The sequence below is a fragment of the Ceratotherium simum genome, chromosome 23 (assembly GCF_057802395.1).
Source record: "Ceratotherium simum simum isolate JZ-2026a chromosome 23, ASM5780239v1, whole genome shotgun sequence".
Taxonomy (NCBI): Eukaryota; Metazoa; Chordata; class Mammalia; order Perissodactyla; family Rhinocerotidae; genus Ceratotherium; species Ceratotherium simum.
Genome location: NC_141922.1, coordinates 21,321,240 through 21,340,979, shown reverse-complemented (window position 1 = coordinate 21,340,979; position 19,740 = coordinate 21,321,240). Strand labels below are relative to the sequence as shown.

Genomic DNA, 19,740 nt, shown 5'->3' with positions numbered 1-19,740 from the left:
GAAGAAGAACTGGAGCAGCTCTTGGGGATCCAGGTAACTGAAAGGCAACCCCTTCCAGCCTCCTACAGCAGAGACATCAGCTCTAGCTATTTTCTGCCTATGCAGTTGCTCTCTCTAGATGCTAAACTCTGGAGAGTGATTCTGATTGGCTGAGCCTGGGTCACATGCCCACCTCTTGGCTCTGGATGGGCAGAACCCTTTGATTGACAGACTCACTGAGTGGGGCAGGGGCATTGTTCCACCAAATGAAAACATTTTTTTTGAAAGTTCTGTTACCACTGGGAAATGAGTGCTGGACAGGCACAAATAACAGACAGGCTGTTCTTTACTGCTCTTAGTTCATTTAATCCTCCCCCCCAAATCAATGCACTTGGTATCATTATCTCTACTCTTTTAGATGACAGTGTTGAGGCATTTGCAACTAGTATAATCATTCTTAGCTCCTAAAGGTTAAACTCTGAATAGAAAAAAATAAAGATTAGGTAGGATATTTTCTCCATCTAATTTCAATAATTAATATTTCAAACATAATCTCTATCAGCAGCCATAATCTAATACAGTTTTTTTTACTTTCTCAATTTAGAATTTCTGGGAGTTTTCCCACTGTGCCCTTTGATTTGCTTTAGCTATGTTTTGCTTTTATTATAGCTGAATCCAAAGCAGGAAGAAAATTAGACATAGCTGGAATGCTGTTGCAATGTAAACATAAGAGAACAAGGTTGCTTGGTAAAGTCCAGGGCTAACACATTGGCACACAATATAGTGTTGATTTTGGTTAAAGGAAAACAGGTCTATAGCTACACCAAGCTTTAACTTTTAGAGTATGAAGGCAATAAGAGATACCTTATCTTATGTAATCTTCCAAAAGAAGAGTGTTATGCACAAAGAACAGAGGTCTTTTGTGAACACTGTCCTAACTGTAAATATTTCTCTCCTTAATTGACATCAATATAACTTTTGTCAGGTGTACAGAAACTGATCCCCTAGATACAGACTGTGTTGGGCTCTGGAGCCTGTGCTCCTACCGACTCCTGTCTCACTCCTGACAGCTTGTCCTCCATTGTCCCCTGCAGTATATAGTTCTCAGCTTTCCCAAACGTGACATTTTTACAATAGCACCAGGAAGTCTTGAAATACAAGCACACAATGTCTGTGCAGTTGAAGTATATGGAAAGTGTGCAGTCTCCTATTAAGTACTCAGCTTGGCCTTATGTGGTGATTTAAGGACTCAGATGAGTTTCAGTGGTCATTTTTAGTGAGACATGTGGGTTGGGATCTCAGGATTATTAGAAGGACATATCAGGACCCCCTGGGTGGAATGGACAGTTCAGATTGCTGATTCTGTTTTTTTTTTTGGCTGAGGGAGATTTGCCCTGAGCTAACATCCACTGCCAATCATCCTCTTCTTTTTTTTTTTTTTTTGGTGAGGAAGTTTGGCCCTGAGCTAACATCTGTTGCCAGTCTTCCTCTTTTTGCTTGAGGAAGAGTGGCCCTGAGCTAACACCTGTGCCCGTCTACTTTGCATATATGATGCTGCCACAGCGTGGCTTGATGAGTGGTGTGTAGGTCCACACCTGGGATCCAAACCTGCGAATCCTGGGCCACCAATGTGGAGTGCGTGAACTTAACCACTATGCCACTGGGCCAGCCCCCTAATCTTCTTCTTTTTGTATGTGAGCTGCCACCACACCATGGCCACTGACAGACGAGTGGTGTAGGTCTGTGGCTGGGAACGGAACCTGGGCCACCAGAGCAGAGCATGGAAAATTTAACCACTAGACTGCTGGGACTGGTCCCAGACTGCTGATTCTGATCTGCCCTCTGTTCTCCTCCCGGTCAAGAAGCACTGTGGTGTTAAATCCTGCTTACTGATGAATGTGAGCTTGATCATAGCCCTTAAGGCAGGTTTGGGGGTGGGGGGGTGAGACAAAAAATTAAGAGGCTCTCCTTTAAGGAATGAACCTTCTCCATTCTCACAGACTTTTTTCTAGCTCTGACCCTGTGTCAGTCTTGAGTGAGCTCTTTGTGTCGGCCCCTTCCCAGCTGGGAGGCTGGGGTTCCTGTCTGGGCCCCAGGCTCTCCTTGGGCAGTTGTAACAGTGATTCTCACAGCCAAATCATCCTTGCTCACTGCTGCCTCTCCTGGTTCTGCCTCTAGAAATTCTCCCCCTAGCCACTTCTGGCTCTCGATTCTTAGCTGCTCACTTTAACTCAGTTTCCCTTAGCTGTTACTCCCATCTCAGACCATACATCTGGATTGTCTTTTGTGTTCAAGCCTATAGTTCCTTTGGGAACACTCCTTTCTTTCCGCCTCCTCTCTGCTCCCCTCTCCCCTCTTCAGCCAGGAATGGATAAACAAGCTAAAGTATATTAATACCATGGGGTGATTACTAAGTATAAAACTGACCATATATAAACTCTGACCAGTGTGATTATGGAGCAGTATTAAATTAAAATTTAAGAAGGAATTATATACACACATACATATCCTGATTACAATTGGAAAAATGTGTTTATTAATATTCATAACCAATTTTAATCTAATTTGGCGAGTAATCTTTTTGTAAAATTATTTATATATGTTATTTTAAAATCGACATAACATTTAAAACATTTTACCTAGCATTTTTCTAAAAAGCTCCCCTTCAGTTTCTTTCTTCTCTGTCCCACTGATGACATTTGACCCCACAAGGAGCCCACTCCCTCTTTTCTCTACTTCCACCCAAGGAAGGCCTGCATATCAGGATCTATATTCTTTCCGTTTTGTTTTAACCACTCCCTTGGTTGTCACCCAGGTTTCAGTCTGATTAGAAACTACGAAAGCTGCCATGCCAATGGAGAAAGGTTGGGCATTGGTTTTGCCACACTGGCTCACAGTGTCCTCCCTGACGGTTGCTGAGAGCATAACCTCAAGCAGGGATTCCTATCGAGTGGGGACGTAATGTGCTTCCTCATCAAAATGAAGGAAATAGGATGGGGGAGATATGTGAGAAAAAAAAGACAGCAATAACAACAACTCTTGATCATTTGGCTGTCAGAAGCTCAAAATAAGAGTTGTCTTCTATGACAAATAGCTCTCAAAGTGCTCCACTTAAAGGGATGAACTTGTTTGTTGGTTAGCTGGTCTGTTCCTATGGGATCTCAGCCTCTAGACCCATCCTATTTCCAATAGAAATATGATGTAAGCCACAGATGCAATCCATAAATGTAATTTTAAATTTTCTAACAGATGCAGCAAAAAAAGTAGAAAGTAATAGATAAAATTAATCTTAATAATATGTTTTACCTCACTATCTCCAAAATATTATCCTTTCAAAATGTCATCAATATGAAAAATACCAATCAGCTATTTTACATTCTTTTTTTCATACTCTTCACATTCTTTTTCACAGTCTTCAAAATCCGGTGTGGTTTTACACTTAGAGCTCACCTCAATTGGAACTTGCCACATTTCAAGTGCTCGGCAGCCATGTGTGGCTAGTGGCTGCCATTCCGGAGAGCACAGTTCTAGACCTTTCTGAAACCAGCGGAGGGTTGGGGGGAACAAAGATCCCCAATGGCTGAGATTCCGGAAAGTTTGTGTCAAGGAAGCCCCTTGTTGTCTATATTTTGCGGTGCTGGTTTGGACACCCGAATAAAGCTAGGTGCCAGCCGCACAAATCTCTGGAGTGGCAACAAGAATTCTTCCCCCTTCCCCAGCACAGTGATTTCACAGTCATGTTTTCTTGCTCCTCTGATTTTTTAATATTTCTTTTGATTTTTAAATATTTCCACAAGTCAGAAATAGTTGACTGCCATGGTTTAGACTGGATCTGGTCTGGGCAGTTCTCTTTTTGCTCAGAAAGGGCTTCTCCAGTATACGACCCCAAATTCAGGAGCACTTTCTTAAATTCCTAGTTTTCTTCATGGGATCCTTTGGATTTTTGCTGGCAGCAGAACTATATATATATATATTTTTTGGGGGGGTGGGGGGGGATGAGGAAGTTTGGCCCTGAGCCAATCATCCTCTTTTTGCTGAGGAGGATTCTCCCTGAGCTAACATCTTCCTCTATTTTGTGTGTGGGCTGCTGATGAGTGGTGTAGGTCCACACCCAGGAACCGAACCCAAACTCCAAAGTGGAGTGTGCTGAATTTAACCACTAGGCCACAGGCCAGCCCCAGAACAATTATTAATGGTGCATTTGCATTATTGCAACCCTGTCTTCCAGAGAGCTATGAGTCTTTACCTGTTATTAATTTCACTTGCTTTGGATAAAAGAAGTTATTATAATTTCTTTTCCATGGATGGAAAAATTGAGGCTTAGGGAGTGACCGTACATAACAAGTTGTGTCGCAGGAGGAATCAGAGCTCAGTTGCTGGAAGGCACGTCTTCTGCCTGCGTGACTTTCTATCTTATTATTCTTGGCTTCTGAGTCAAGCATAGTTTGTTACAAGGTGTGGGCTGCAAATAAATAGAAAGCGTTTGTTTTTAAACCTTTGATTTCATGTCTCCAGACCTGAGTTTGGAACAGTATCAGGATTGTGTTTTGCTACAAATAACAGAAAATGTGGTATGATGGCTGGAATAGAGGGGTTCCTCTGCCTCATGCCCCAGGTGTTGGAATCCCAGGCTGATAATGAGGTGGATGCAAGCTTCATCCATCTCTCTGTTCCACCATCCTTAGTGTACACCAGGCCTCATATCTGCACTCTGGACAGGAAGAAGATGGAATGACAAAGCAGTAAAAGGCAGAGGGGAGTCACCTAGCAAGACATTGCTTTTTATTTAGAAAGTGTTACCTATTCCAGTGAGTTCTACCTACATCGCATGGGCCAGAACTGTGTCACATGACCACAGTTGCTGGAAGGCAATCCGTGAATCAAATAATTTTAGCCAGGCACACTGCTGCCCTGAACAAATTATAAAGGAGGAAGAAAGGGAGAATGGGTTTTGGACAAGCCGCTAGTCTTGTCAGCCACAAGGATAAATGTCCTTTTCATTAAGTAACTAAGTGACCTTCCCTATGAAACATGAGCTTCTAAGGAACAGTTTTCTTCCTGTGTCCACACACAGAGTTCCTTGTAGCTCTAAGCAGGACTTAAAATAGGTGGGTGTACCAATGTTCCTGTCTTAGTTTTGACAAATGGACTGTGGTTATATTAACAGGGGGTGCTGGGTGAAGGGTATATGGGAACTGTCTGTACTATCTTTGCAGCTTTTCTATAAATCTAAAATTATTCCAAAATATAAAGTTTATTGAAAAAAAAGTAAGTGAGGTTTTTCCTATATCCTCTATCTTCCTTTTTGTTTAAGAGAAGATGAGTACAGATATAAATAAAATAGAAAATATATGAAGGCAATTTTTAAATTTTTATTTATTTATGTATTTTTTAATTTATTTATGTATTAGCCATGCCAATCCTCCTCTTTTTGCTGAGGAAAACCAGCCCTGAGCTAATATCTATTGCCAATCCTCCTCCTTTTTTTCCCCCTTTTCTCCCCAAAGCCCCAGTAGACAGTTGTATGTCATAGTTGCACATCCTTCTAGTTGCTGTATGTGGGACGTGGCCTCAGCATGGCCGGAGAAGTGGTGCGTGGGTGCGCGCCTGGATCCGAACCCGGGCCGCCAGTAGCGGAGCGCGTGCACTTAACCGCTAAGCCATGGAGCCGGCCCCTATGAAGGCAATTTTTAAAAAACTCTAAATCTCACTGATATCTTCCTTTTCTGAACGTCTGCTGCTTCCGCCTCCGAGGGTCCTAGTCTCTTCAGTTTCGCAAGGAACACCTGACAGATTACTGTACAGTAAAGTCCCAGTAGGTTAGTGTGGTACCCTCTTTGGGAGTGTTAAGAAAACGCCCTCCAGGACTGCGCCTTTGGGGGGCTTTCACACAGAGTGGTTCCTGGGTGGGGTTTCATTCCAGTGCTTCCAGCATCACATTGGATGTCCTTCTCTGTGTTGTTGGCCCTGCCGAGTTTATCTGGTTTAGTTAGGATGCCTCCTTTTTCCCCCAGACCACCTCAAGTTGCTTCTAGAACCTTCCCCCCCATAGGTGAAGTCTGTAAAGGCTCATGCCTTGGAAAGGTATCCTTTGGACACTGACACCCTGGGCCCTGGATTGGAAGCCCATGTACGGATAACATTAATTGAGTGCCTCTATGGACCAGAAACTCTCATGGGCCTTTTACCTTTGTTGTTTCCTTGTTTCTTCAACTCATTTTACAGATGAATAAAATTGAAATTCAGGGCAGTAAAGTAACTTAGTAAAGAGCGAAGCCGATGTTCAACCCAAGGCCTTCTGAAGCCAGAGTGGTGTTCTCTGTGTTATTGCTATGTCCTTGTAATAGACAATTTCAAAGAAAAAACATTCTGCCCTGGTGAAGAGTTTTGTAGAAAACACGCCCAGCCAAATTGCCTCTGTAACCTGGAGACAGTAATAAATGAGGGAGAAGCAGACTCTGTTTTCTTGTGTTTGTAAGCTCATCTGCCTCCTTATCTGACATTATTACATCTTTGGATGGGAGACAGTCTACTGAGGAGATTAAGAAATGGGGTTCCAGAATTAATCTGTCAGTGTTTCTGTCCTGGATATTTCAGTTAATGACTATGGGACCTTGGGCAAGTTTTCCTTGTGTAATCCTCAGTTTTCTCTTCTGTAAAATGGGAATAATTATAATAGCTCTCTTATAGTACTGCCGTGAGAGCTAAATGATGTAATCATGCAGTGTGCTTAGCACAGGGCCTGGCACGGAGTATCACTCAATAAATGTTAGCTGCTTATCATTATCATTGTTGGTGTCATGAACATCCCCGTCATCAGATGCCTTGGTGGGTAGAGCTTAATATAAGTTTGGTGACCACATCCATTGCTGGTCTTAAACAGTATCTTATACATAATCTCTGCTGAACATATACTTGTTAAGTAACTCAACACTGAAGTGCTTTAATTAGGCCTTTGGATTTATGCCAACAATTCCAAAAGATTTAGAGTTACAGATTTATTTCATTGAATTCTGTATCTGAGGTATCACATTTGCCAGAGAAAATAAGTTCGTTACTAGAATTCTCTGCACTTACAGTGCGATCTGGTCTCCGAAAAACAATCTCGTCTCTGAAAAGCATACCGTTTGTTCTGAATTTTATCACTAACAATAAAGGTTCTAGTCTTTGGAATGCACCCAGCTATTATTTAATGATGCATAGAGAAGAATAAAACATAATTTGACCTTCTATCTGTTTATTACCTTTACATTTCTGGCAGTAAGACATGGAAGCAGCAGAAACCTATGTAATCACAATGTTATGTTTTGATTTTCTTCTTTTGTGCTATCTTTACTAAAGTTACTTTGAATCCTTTTTCATTTCTTTCTCATCCCCTCTCTTCCCTTCAATCAATTAAATAAGTGTAATTGGGTTCTAATGTGAATGTGAAGTGCTGTGTTTTAGTAATATAGTTAATAGGACTTTATACCCTAAAATCAATTTCCTGGTTTCATATCCTCTTCTGAATGTTGTCAGTGCTCAGGAAGTAATTATTTTAGTCCTGTGACTCACTGTGGTTATTGCCTTTTGAAGAGTTTTGTATCCCAAGCACCTAGCACTGGCCCTATGTGGCGTAGGCACTTAAACACACTTGCTTAATGTTCTTGAATCAAGGACTTTTGCTGCTTTAGGAAACCTGGCTCTTTCAACTCGTGCATCCCTTTAGGATGGGTAGATTTTCTTTAAAAAATAGCTTTAGTCTTCTGTTGTAGTTAATTCTCAATTCATGTTTTCCACCAAACACATGATGAGAAAGCATATATTAATTTCTTTAGTCTTGATAATTTTTAAATATGCAACATACTAGGCCAGCCTGGTGGCGCAAGTGGTTAAGTGCGCGGTCCGCTGCGGCTGCCCGGGGTTCGGATCCCGGGCGCACAGCAACGCACCGCTTGTCAAGCCATGCTGTGGCAGTGTCCCATATAAAAAAAAGTAGAGGAAAATGGGCATGGATGTTAGCCCAGGGCCAGTCTTCCTCAGCGAAAAAAGAGGAGGATTGGCAGATGTTAGCTCAGGGCTGATCTTCCTCACACACGCACACAAAAATATGCAACATACTAAATGGTATCAGATGCTTGGACTCTGCAGGTCTGTGATCTAACAGGAGCAGAGAGGCAAAAGTGTGCAAATCTGTCCCTGGATGTAGGAAACCACTGAAAGTGTCTTGTTGGCAGGCAAGTTGCAGCATTTTTATATGCGGAATTTATTTGCCTTCTAGAAACACTAAGTCTGAGGACTAGACCTGCCACCTGTTTATCCTTGAAGTTTGTCAGTACTGTTACAAAATGTCTAGAGGTGCTAAGTGGTCCTTTTAGGAAGAGATATAGGCATCAGTCGGAGATATGAAAGAAAGCAAGAGGAAATGGTGCAAGTGGTAGGATAGAGGCCATCCTTGATGACCCAGAATGACCTTTCACCAAAGCCCCCACCTGCCGTTGTACACTGGGTGAAGTGGTAAGCCACACCCACCTCTGTTGCTGTGGAATGTAGTAATGATAAGGATGCTGATCATGGCAGCTGCTGAGGGTCTTCTGTCTTTAAGGTGACCTTGAAGAGCCTTTTGCTTTGACACTGGTGTGCGGTTGTAGTCATGGCCCACTCAGCCTCATCCTTGCTGATCTTTCTTCCTCATTTTAATAGTCATTATCTTCATTCCTCTCTCTGTTTAAACCCTCTTTTTACTTAATCCCAAATCGAAGACCACTTTAAATTTTTTTTTTTTTTCCTGAGGAAGATTCACCCTGAGCTAACATCTGTTGCCAATCTTCCCCTTTTTGTGCGTGAGCCACTGCCATGGCGTGGCCGCTGACAGAGACAAGTGGTGTAGGTCCACGGCCAGGAACAGAACCCAGGCCGCCAAAGCGGAGCCCATCGGACTTAACCACTAGGCCACTGGGGCTGGCCCTAAAAAAACTTTTGATGATGTGCCATCCAGGGAATAGTTGAAATCTGCACATTCTCTTCCCCCACCCCCAACCCCCTTATCACACTGCTGGATTCAGTTCACTTATTTCAAGATGTGTTGTGTATGTCATTTGCCAGCAAACATTTCAAGGATGAATAGAAGTATGTGACCTTCCTCCCTCCAGCTAGATAAGTAGCCTAAAATGTCTTTTATATTCAGCTGAATTTGCAGGGCTCAAGGTGATAAGTTTTTATAGTCATCCTTCGACTATATGTGTAAGTAGGATAGAAGCCAATTTCCCCCCTTTTAGATAATCAGCTTTTTCAAATTTCTTTGTGTTTGCTAAAATCATACTAATAATTTATAAGGGAAAAAAATGTAACCACATTATCCACAAAAAGAAGAATATATCTGTACCAAGTCACTTTATTATTTTGGTAGACTGCGTGACATTTCCCTCATGCTTTCTGAAAAGCAAAGGCATACAGTGAATAAGGATCTGTTTGTTTTTCATTTTTGTTTTTGTTTCTTTTTACCAAGTATCAATAACATTGTGAGTTTAGTGCCTCTAGAACCTCAACTTTCCTAAGTAATAAGATCCTCTTGTATTTACATTGCTTCAGCTTTCTGGCTGTGTCTGCCTTCCTTCCTATTTTATGTCTCATTTAATACCAAGCCAAGCCAAATCCCTAGAGAATTCCACCAGTGCAAAAGGGAAGGCTTAGAAAGTCCCAGAAATTATAAATTGATGAGTGAAAAACTGTCAGTTTTCAGGAGCCGGGCCCCGTGGTGTAGTGGTTAAGTGTGCACGCTCCACTGCGGCTGCCCGGGGTTCTCATGTTCGGATCCCGGGTGCGGACCAACGCACTGCTTGTCAAGCCATGCTGTGGTGGCGTCCCATATAAAATAGAGGAAGATGGGCACAGATGTTAGCCCAGGGCCAATCTTCCTCAGCAAAAAGAGGAGGATTGGCATCGGATGTTAGCTCAGGGCTAATCTTCCTCAGACACACACAAAAAAACCTGTCAGTTTTTAATTACAGCTGTTGAGAACAGCACAATTAGAATATTAGATATAGAATATAGGCTTTGAACATTGTATCTTCTTATTTCTTCCTGTTTAGAGGTTAATATTCTCAAGGAGCAAAGAAAGAAATTTGTTAAATTGTATATGTCACAACATTTACTATAAGATAAAGTTCCTGTATAGCACTGGGATCTGAGAAATGAAGAATTGCAACAACATCAAGATTTAGAGACACCAGTCACTGTTCTTCTTGATTTTTCTTTCCTTTTTAATTTTTTTTTCCCAGATCTTAGGTTATTTTTTTCTGTGTTTAACAAAGAACATCGCCTATGTAGCAAATGATTTTTGTATTTATTTTATTTTATTTTATTTTATTTTTTTAAAGATTTTATTTATTTAATTTTTTCCCCCCAAAGCCCCAGTAGATAGTTGTATGTCATAGCTGCACATCCCTCCAGCTGCTGCATGTGGGACTCGGCCTCAGGATGGACGGAGAAGTGGTGCCTCGATGCGCACCCGGGATCCGAACCCGGGCCACCAGCATTGCAGCGCGCGCCCTTAACCACCAAGCCACAGGGCCGGCCCTGATTTTTGTATTTAATATGGAGAATGTTATGTTAAAGTGTAGAAAGAATCAACTCTTCTCTCTCTGGAATATAAACTATATGTCCTTTAGCTGTTGTTTATTTCTTGAGAGTCTATGTATGTAATTTATGGCCATAAAAAAGAAATCTTTGGCTTTCTTCATCTGGTTACTTCCTAAAACTTCCTGTGTCTGAACTCACTCCTTTATTTCCAGCTTTCTTTTGACTTCAGAGATTTAAATATTTTCCAGTGTTATGCTTGCTAAACTTGATCTGGATATCTGGTTAAGTTTTCATATTTTTCACAAGTGAAAAGGTGATAGGACTGCTCATGGGAGATGGGCAAAGTATTCTTTGAATGAAGAGCAGAAAAGACAGAAGAAATGGGTTCTCTGCAGGAACTTAAATGACCAAAGGCTGAAGTCAATCTTTAGAAGCCTAAGAAGAGCACTTAATGCCCTATATATCAGATGCCATAACAAATCTCTTATATAAATTATCTCATTTCTTCTTCACAGCAAAACTATGCAAAAATTTGAGGCTTAAAACTTAACATCTCCCAAATCACTCAGCTAGTAAATGGGGCAGAGAAGTAAAAACTGAGGTTGTACAACTTTAAAACCTTTGCTTTTCATTGCATGATATTATTTTCTAAAAGTTATTTGGCGTAAGAAAGTTTTCAGTAAAGTCCTAATTTAATTGTTTTGTTTTTATATGAAACTATGTCTCTTAATTATTTTTTTTTCCTCCCCAAAGCCCCAGTACAGAGTTGTATATTCTAGTTGTAAGTCCTTCTAGTTCTTCTATGTGAGCCACCACCACAGCATGGCTACTGACAGACGTATGGTGTGGTTCTGTGCCCGGGAAGCGAACCTGGACTGCCTAAGCAGAACACACCGAGCTTTTAACCACTAGGCCATCAGAGCTGGCTCAAAACTATGTCTCTTTTAGCAGACTTTGGTATTGATGAACTTGAAATGATGAGCAGATGGAGGTGTCATATTCCTTTTTTAAATTTTTAAAAAATTTTTATTTATTTATTTATTTGTGAGGAAGACTAGCCCTGAGCCAATATCCGAGTCCAATCCTCCTCTTTTTTTGCTGAGAAAAATTGGCCCTGGGCTAACATCCGTGCCCATCTTCCTTCACTCTATATGGGACGCCGCCACAGCATGGCTTGACAAGCAGTGCGTCTGTGTGCGCCCAGGATCCAAACCTGTGAACCCCGGGCCACTGCAGTGGAGTGTGCACACTTAACTGCTGCACCACTGGGCCAGCCCCAAGGAGGTGTCATATTCCGATTAACATGCTAAGATAGATAACTGGGATGGTGCGTGATACTTAGTAGGTGCTCGGTTTATTGAATAAATGAATGGTTGGCATGTGTGGTTGATTGATGCTGTAATATGACTGTCTGTCTGCACTCTTTCAGCTTTTGTAACTGTTATTATCTATGTCATACCTAGGGCTACATTCACAAACAAAGCAAATGTATGCAACTCAGTGTTCGTGTCATTAAAATTTTAATGAAAGAAAAAAAGAGAACATTTTTTTTTGTGTGTGTGAGGAAGATTAGCGTTGAGCTAACATCCATCGCCAATCCTCCTCTTTTTTGCTGAGGAAGATTGGCCCTGGGCTAACATCTGTGCCCATCTTCCTCTATTTTATACGGGAGGCCGCCACAGCATGGCTTGACAAGCGGTACATCGGTCTCTGCCCAGGATCTGAACCTGCGAACCCTGGGCCACCAAAGCGGACCACGCGAACTTAACCATTTACCCACTGGACTGGCCCCACAACAACACTTTTAAAAACAACATAATTCCTTGAAAATGTTGCAAGTGACACGTGCAATTGTCGCTTCTCTATTCTGAGAGCAGAACTTGACTCCACATCTGCCAGCCACACAGCTGGAGGATGAACACATGGAGACCTCTGTTTCGAAGAGTGTGGCTGCTCCCAGGGCACTAAAATCCAAATAAATCCTTGAAAATTGAAGTGGGACATTAAATGTAATGTCTCATAAAATTGAATTCCTATAAGCCAAATGGCAGTATATCATCAATAAATGATGATAACAGTAAAAACAACAGTGGTTGTAAAATAATAAAAGTACAATTTATTGAGTTCTTACACTCTGCTTGGCATCATGCTTAACACCTATGGTTTACTGTCTCATCTGGTCCTCATTTTCCCTGATTTGGTCACATTTAAAGTCATCTACACTATTAGGGAAAGAATGTGATGAGTAAGGACTATTTAAATTTAACTCTTGTATCTTATCTTAGATGGTATGTTTACCCTTTCAGCTGTAGATGGTACAGAGCTGGGGAGGTGGGGAATGGAGAATGGGTGTGAATTAAACTGAGTCAGTAGTTACAGCCCAAGGAGACATATGATTAAATTAGTCGTCAAGTTTCCACTTCAATTAAAAATATTTTTAAGGTGCTTTTATCTGTTATAAAATTTGTTTGGATTTAGAATGATTTTCTGGATTTATTTATACAAGAGCCAGTGTTTTGTGTAATTCATTGTACAAAGACAAAACTAAGTGTTAATAAATGTACGCAGAGCTATGTATTTGCAGGTTATAATTTAAGATAGTTGCCAAAGTCAACTTGAGGATTTTTAAAATCACAATAAACTTGAAAAGGATGCCAGAAATAAATAACTTATCTGTAAAATTTTATTATAGTATTATTGAATGTAGTGATATAATAAATTTATGTAAAAATTTGACTACCCACAAGACAGCCACTATTTGTACATATCGTATCAAAGTGTAATTGGCTTATCTCCTGGTCCAGGATGCATTCAGCATCTCCTGAATCCAAGAATGTGTTATTTATTGAGAACATGCAGAACTACCACTGAATTAAGTGTATATGTCTTTGTGGCCAACATTATTCGTTTAGGCAAAGTGAATAGTTTATCACTATTTAAAGACTGTGAAACACTCATATGAATCATTAGGTTAAATGTTGGCAGTGGTACTCTCTTAATAGGGACCCAGCTTTCTGAGACTCTGATATTCATGTAACCAGAAGAATTATTCATTAGCGAGTGTGGATGGTAAATACAGGTACAACCCTAGATTGCATTTGGTGGTGTTGAACTAGAAGGAATATGGTGCTGTTTGTGAAACACCTAAGGGGGCTGTTGAACCAGTTAGCATTATTGATAAAGGAGTTAATATGATTCTTAATAGTTTGTGTTAGATTATTCATCTAAGGTTTACAAAATTTTGAATTTCACAGTCCAAAAAAAATTGCCAAGAATGAATACTTAAAAAAAAAGCACAAACTTCTGGGGCCAGCCAGTGGCGCAGCAGTTAAGTGCCCTGCTCCACCTCGGTGGCCCAGGGTTCACAGGTTCAGATCCCAGGGACACACTGATGCACCGCTTGTCAAGCCATGCTGTGGTGGCATTCCATATAAAGTAGAGGAAGATGGGCACGGATGTTAGCCCAGGGCCAATCTTCCTCATCAAATAGAGGAGGATTGGCATCAGATGTTAGCTCAGGGCTAGTCTTCCTCACACACACACACAAAAAATACAAACTTCCATTTTTCCATCATTTCATAAAACACTGGGCAAAAAAAGTACCTAGCATATAGTCAACCTAACTTAATAAATGTTAGTAAAGTAAGTGGATGGAAGAATGACTGACAAAAAGGTAGTGATGGTGTAATTTCAGAATAAAGGAATGGCTTTAAATGGAATATATTTAGTGTTAGGAATAACTAAATGCATTGCCCTTAATGTTCCAATTTCCCCATGACCCAACAAACTCTTCATGGCCTACCGTGAGCCTCCAGGTTGGTTTGGGGGGAAATGCTGCATCTAAATAGTTCAAAGTTAGTTCTGTTCTGGACATGCTGCTTATCCTTCTGATACCTACCATGGACGATTCACTTCCAGCCATTTACTGGGCACCTACTCTGAGCCAAACATGTAGTAGTCTGTGATTTGAGGATGCCAAAATGATTAAGAGACAGTCTGGGCTCTCAAGCAGAGTGACTTAGTTGGGCAAAGAGATGTGCTCCTCCTACCCCCGCACCAAAAAAACCCATATTACGTGACCATCTGGTAAGGGTCACAAAAAAGACTGCCTATTGCCAGACATGTGGTTGAGAGAAAGAACATAGAGGTAAACTCTGTGATGAATCTGGGAGTGAGTGTTGGAGAAGATGACATTTTACAATAACTTGAGAGTCTTTTCCAATCTCTCGTGGCCTATATTTCTGGGTAAACATGTTGCTGTGGGTTCAGAGGCTGTAGCTCTGGAACCTTGGGCAGTCTACTGGACTAGCTTAAGTCTCAGTTCTTCCACTGTAAAATGAAGATGGTAGCAATATCCACCTTACAGAGTGATTGTGAGGATGATATTGTATAGTACTTGTAAAGTGCTGAGTACAAGGGCAAATGGTTAAGTGAGCTACTAGTATGATTATGACTAAACTTCAGCAGAGTGGGCTAAAGATGGCAATCAGTAGACACTCAGGCTTTTATTAAACTCTGATGGGCTGAGATGACAGCCCACCCATCACAGAAATCAAGCTAAAACTCAACATGTGATCACTTTAGATGCATCTTAGAGTAATGGAAAGGACGTTGGACTTGCCTCTGCCGCTAACCAACTGCGCGTGTTATCTCACTTTCTTCATTACACAGCATGATGGTTTGATTTATATATATTGTGAAAAAGATTACTATAATAGGTTTAGTTAACATCTAGCATCTCATATAGATACAATAAAAAGAAAAGGAAAAAAAATTTCTCCTTGAGATAAGAACTCTTAGGATCTACTCTCCTAACAACATTCCTGTATATCATACAGCAGTGCTAACTATAGTCAGCATGTTGTACGTTACATCCCTAATGCTTGTTTATCTTATAACTGGGAGTCTCTACCTTTTGACCACCTTTCTCTTTTAAAAAATAGGTAATGCTATTTTTTTAAAGGTATGGGAGCTTTTCTGTATTTTTCAATTTAAAAAAATGAACATGTAAAACTTTTTTGATTGGAAAAGTAAGATATTTTACAAACTGGAATTAGATTTAAAGGTGATAATAAATTCTTCTTCCATCCCAATTTCCATACCATCTTCCACATTTAAGCTCTAAGTAAATAATATGGATAAGACATTCACACATGCCATATATTTACGAAGTGTTGCCATTTTATCCTTCCATACAAAGCCTACTGTTCTTCATGTTTATGTGAACTATTTTAAAAATTGTTATTTTAAAATAAATATAGAGGGCCGGCCCTGTGGCTTAGTGGTTAAGCGTGCGCGCTCCGCTGCTGGTGGCCCGGGTTCGGATCCCGGGTGCGCACTGACGCACCGCTTCTCTGGCCATGCTGAGGCCGCGTCCCACATACAGCAACTAGAAGGATGTGCAACTATGGCATACAACTATCTACTGGGGCTTTGGGGAAAAAAAGGAGGAGGATTGGCAATAGGTGTTAGCTCAGAGCTGGTCTTCCTCAGCAAAAAGAGGAGGATTGGCATGGATGTTAGCTCAGGGCTGATCTTCCTCACAAAAAAAAAAAAAATTAAAAATTAAAAAAAAAAAACCACAATGAGATATCACTACACACCTATTAGAATGACCCAAATCCGAAACACTGACAATGCCAAATGCTGACAAGGATGTGGCGCAACAGGAACTCTCATTCGTTGCTGGTGGGCATGAAAACTGGTACAGCCACTTTGGAAGACAATTTGGCAGTTTCTTACAAAACCAAACGTACTCTTACCATATGATCCAGTAATCATGCTGCTTTGTATTTATTCAAAGGAGTTGAAAACTTGTGTCCACACAAAAGCCTGCACGTGGGTATTTATAGCAGTTTTATTCATGATTGCCAAAACTTGGAAGCAACCAATATGTCCTTCCATAGGTGAATGGGTAAATAAACTCTGGTGTACCCAGACAATGGAATATTATTCAGCGCTGAAAAGAAATGAGCTATCAAACCATGAAAAGATATGGAGGAACCTTAAATGAATATTACTAAGTAAAAGAAGCCAATCTGAAAATCTACAACTATATAACATTCCGGAAAGGGCAGATCTATGGAGACAGTTTTTGGCTATTATGAATAAGGCTGCAGTGAACATTCTTGTAGACATATGTTTTCATTTATTGTGGGTAGATTCCTAAGAATTGCTGGGACATAGAGTGAATATGTGTATAACATTATAAGATCTTTCAGACAATTCTCCAACCTGAGTTTACCATTTTACATTCCCACCAGCAAAGTGAGAGTTTCACTTGCTCCATATCCTCACCAACATTTGGTGCTGTCACTCTTTTTTATTTTAGTGATTCTAGTGGGTATGAAATGACGTCTCATTGTAGTTTTAACATGCATTCCATATTAACCAATGAGGTTGAGCCTCTTCTCCTGTGCTGATTGGATATGTCTATGTCTTTTTTTTTTAGTGAAGTCTAATCAAATATTTTGTGTTTTGGGAATTGTTTGAGACTTCAGCATGATGCTGGCCAGTTTGCAAAGTTCCTGGTTACTTCCCAGAGACCACCATGACCTAGGAACATGGTTTTTGGAGGGTGATGTCCTGCTTGTTCCACAACTGCAAGAGTCATGAGCTCAAAGTATAAAATTGAAGTTGCAAATAGACCTCAATAAATCCCTGAGATATAAATGGTAATGTGGAATCAGGTAAAGTTCAGTCTGGTAGCCATACATTAGCAGTTTATGTAACGTTATTTCAATTCTTTATGAGAAACTAAACAAGCACAGGAATTGTTTCTCATAGAGGGAATTGAGAGTAATGGTTTGGAACCTGAATTCTGGAGTCAGATACTGTAGTTCTATTTCTACCTCTGCCATTCATTGTGTCTTCTTTGGGTGACTTAATCATATCTTTGGGCTTCAGTTTCCTTACCAAAAAATAAGGAAAAAAATAACCTGTATTTTAGGCTGTTGTTATAATTAGAGGAATTAAGACATATAAAGCGTTTAAAATCGTGCTGGATTCATAGAAAATGCTGTATGAAGGTTAGCTATTGTTATTATTGATTTTGAGTTGACAGCCCGGCATGATTAGGCGCTCTAAAGTGTAGATTTTCCTTAGGAACTAACCAGTCTTTATCATTGGATAGCCATTCATTCATTAAACATCAATCTTAAACAGCTACATACTGTGTGATTCCATTGACATAATATTCTCAAAATGATAACATCATAGAAATGGAGAACATAGTAGTGGTTATGAGGTAGTAGGGACTTGGGGCAGAGGCTATAAAGGGGTAGTATGAGGGAGTTCTTTTTGTCATGATGGACAATTCTGTGTCTAGAGTGTGGTGGTGGTTACACAAATCTATACATGTGATAAAATTGCACAGAAACTATACACACACACACATACACACACTACACAAATGAGTGCATGTAAAAACCGGTGACGTCGAAATAAGGTCTGTAGATTGTACTAATGTCACTGTCCTGGTTTGATATTTTACTCAAATTGTTTGTGTAAAATGGTACCATTGGGGGAATCTGGGTGAAGGGTACACAGGAACTCTGTACTATTTGTTGTTGTTGTTGATTTTTTTAACAGCTTTATTGAGGTATAGTTCATATACCATACAGTTCACCCATTTTAATGTGTACAATTCATTGGTTTTTTAGCATTTTCACAGATATGTGCAATCATCATCACCACAGTCAATTTTAGACCATTTTCATCACCTCAAAAAGGAATCCCATACTTTAGCTAACACCACCCTACCCCCCAGACCCCCTCCAGCCCCTGGCAACCACCACTCTACTCTGTCTCTACAGATTTCTTTGTTCTGGATATTTCGTATGAATGGAATCGTATAATATGTGGTCTCTGTGTTATTTTTGCAACTCTTTGTGAGTCTATAATTATTTCAAAATAAAAAGTTAAAAAACGAATGGACATGTTGCTATAGGATGAGCACTGTGCTGGGCACTGAGCACACCCTGCTAAATGAAGCCATGATCACTGCCCCAGAGAGCCTAGAGTTTATTGGGAAAGGCAGAGAAATAAACGGACAATGAGAGTGCCGTGTCTTAAGTGCTCTGATGGAGGTAAAATAGAGGCTTGGACAGCACTAGGAGTAGTATAACTTAGGTTGGGAGTGAGGCCATGCCAAGTTCCCCCAGAGAAATTGCTTAGCAAAGTTTTAAAGTGCGTGACACGTGGAAGAATCTGGGACCATGTGTGGCCTACAAGCTCATGTGACATCTGTAGCCCTAAACTCTTTCTCAAGATGTTAGCCCCTCTTGGCTGGAGTCTTCAGCTGCAGTGCTCGGTGGCCGGGATGCCAGGCAGTCCTCATCTGTTGTTTCTTCTCCCCAGTGTCCAACAAGCACCCATTTGTGGACAGCAATCTTCTCTACCAGTTCAGAATGAACTTCCGTCGGAGGCGAAGACTGATGGAGCTGCTCAATGAAAAATCCCCCTCCTCCCAGGAAACTCACGACAGTCCCTTCTGCCTGAGGAAGCAGAGCCATGACAATCGGAAATCTACCAGCTTTATGTCAGGTATGTCAGTTCCATTGTTTATTTGATCACATGTATTTGTCTTTTGAGAAATAGCATAGTAATAACTCACCTTTGTGAAATTCTGTTCTCCAGCAAATTTTTATTTCTTCATAACCAAGAAGTATGCCCAAAAACCCAAAACAAACAACCAAGTTGTTCTTGGATAGTCAACTGAGATGCCATGAAGTCTGTTTTATAAAATTATGTATTTGAATTATAGATTTCTCAAGCTCTCACTCATACCTTATTTACTTTTTGTTTACAGAGAATTCTTACATATCATTAATTACCCAGTTTTCTAAATCACAGCTTTGAAAAGCTGTATATTTTAAGGGTGAATAAAGACTTCTGTGGGCATATACAACTAGAAGGCAACTGATTATCAATCCATTATGAAGGGGTGACACAGAACAGAGAAAAATTATGAGAAGCAGACACAGGAGCTCACAACGCACAGCAGCCTGAGACATTACATGTTGGTCACACAGTCCCGTATTTACAGTTAACCGTGACAGAAATGGTGGTGACTAATGTTCACAAAGATAACTCCACTCATCCAGAAAAGGTATCATTCCGTGTAAGAGGCTGAGGTGCTTAAGGGGGTATCTTCAACTCCTCTGAAAACTTGGCATTTACTCATGGAACTGATTAGCCTAA

General features: G+C 40.6%; 1 protein-coding gene across 2 annotated transcripts in view; it reads left to right on the top strand.

Moving 5' to 3' along the window:
* DEPTOR (DEP domain containing MTOR interacting protein) overlaps positions 1 to 19,740 on the top strand; it is a 151,881-nt gene that overhangs the window by 82,087 nt on the left and 50,054 nt on the right. For both annotated transcript variants that reach the window (XM_004431110.3, XM_087447503.1), the window contains exon 5: positions 18,898 to 19,083. In XM_004431110.3, coding sequence (XP_004431167.1) covers positions 18,898 to 19,083 — 186 coding nt within the window. The remainder of the gene's footprint in view (positions 1 to 18,897; positions 19,084 to 19,740) is intronic.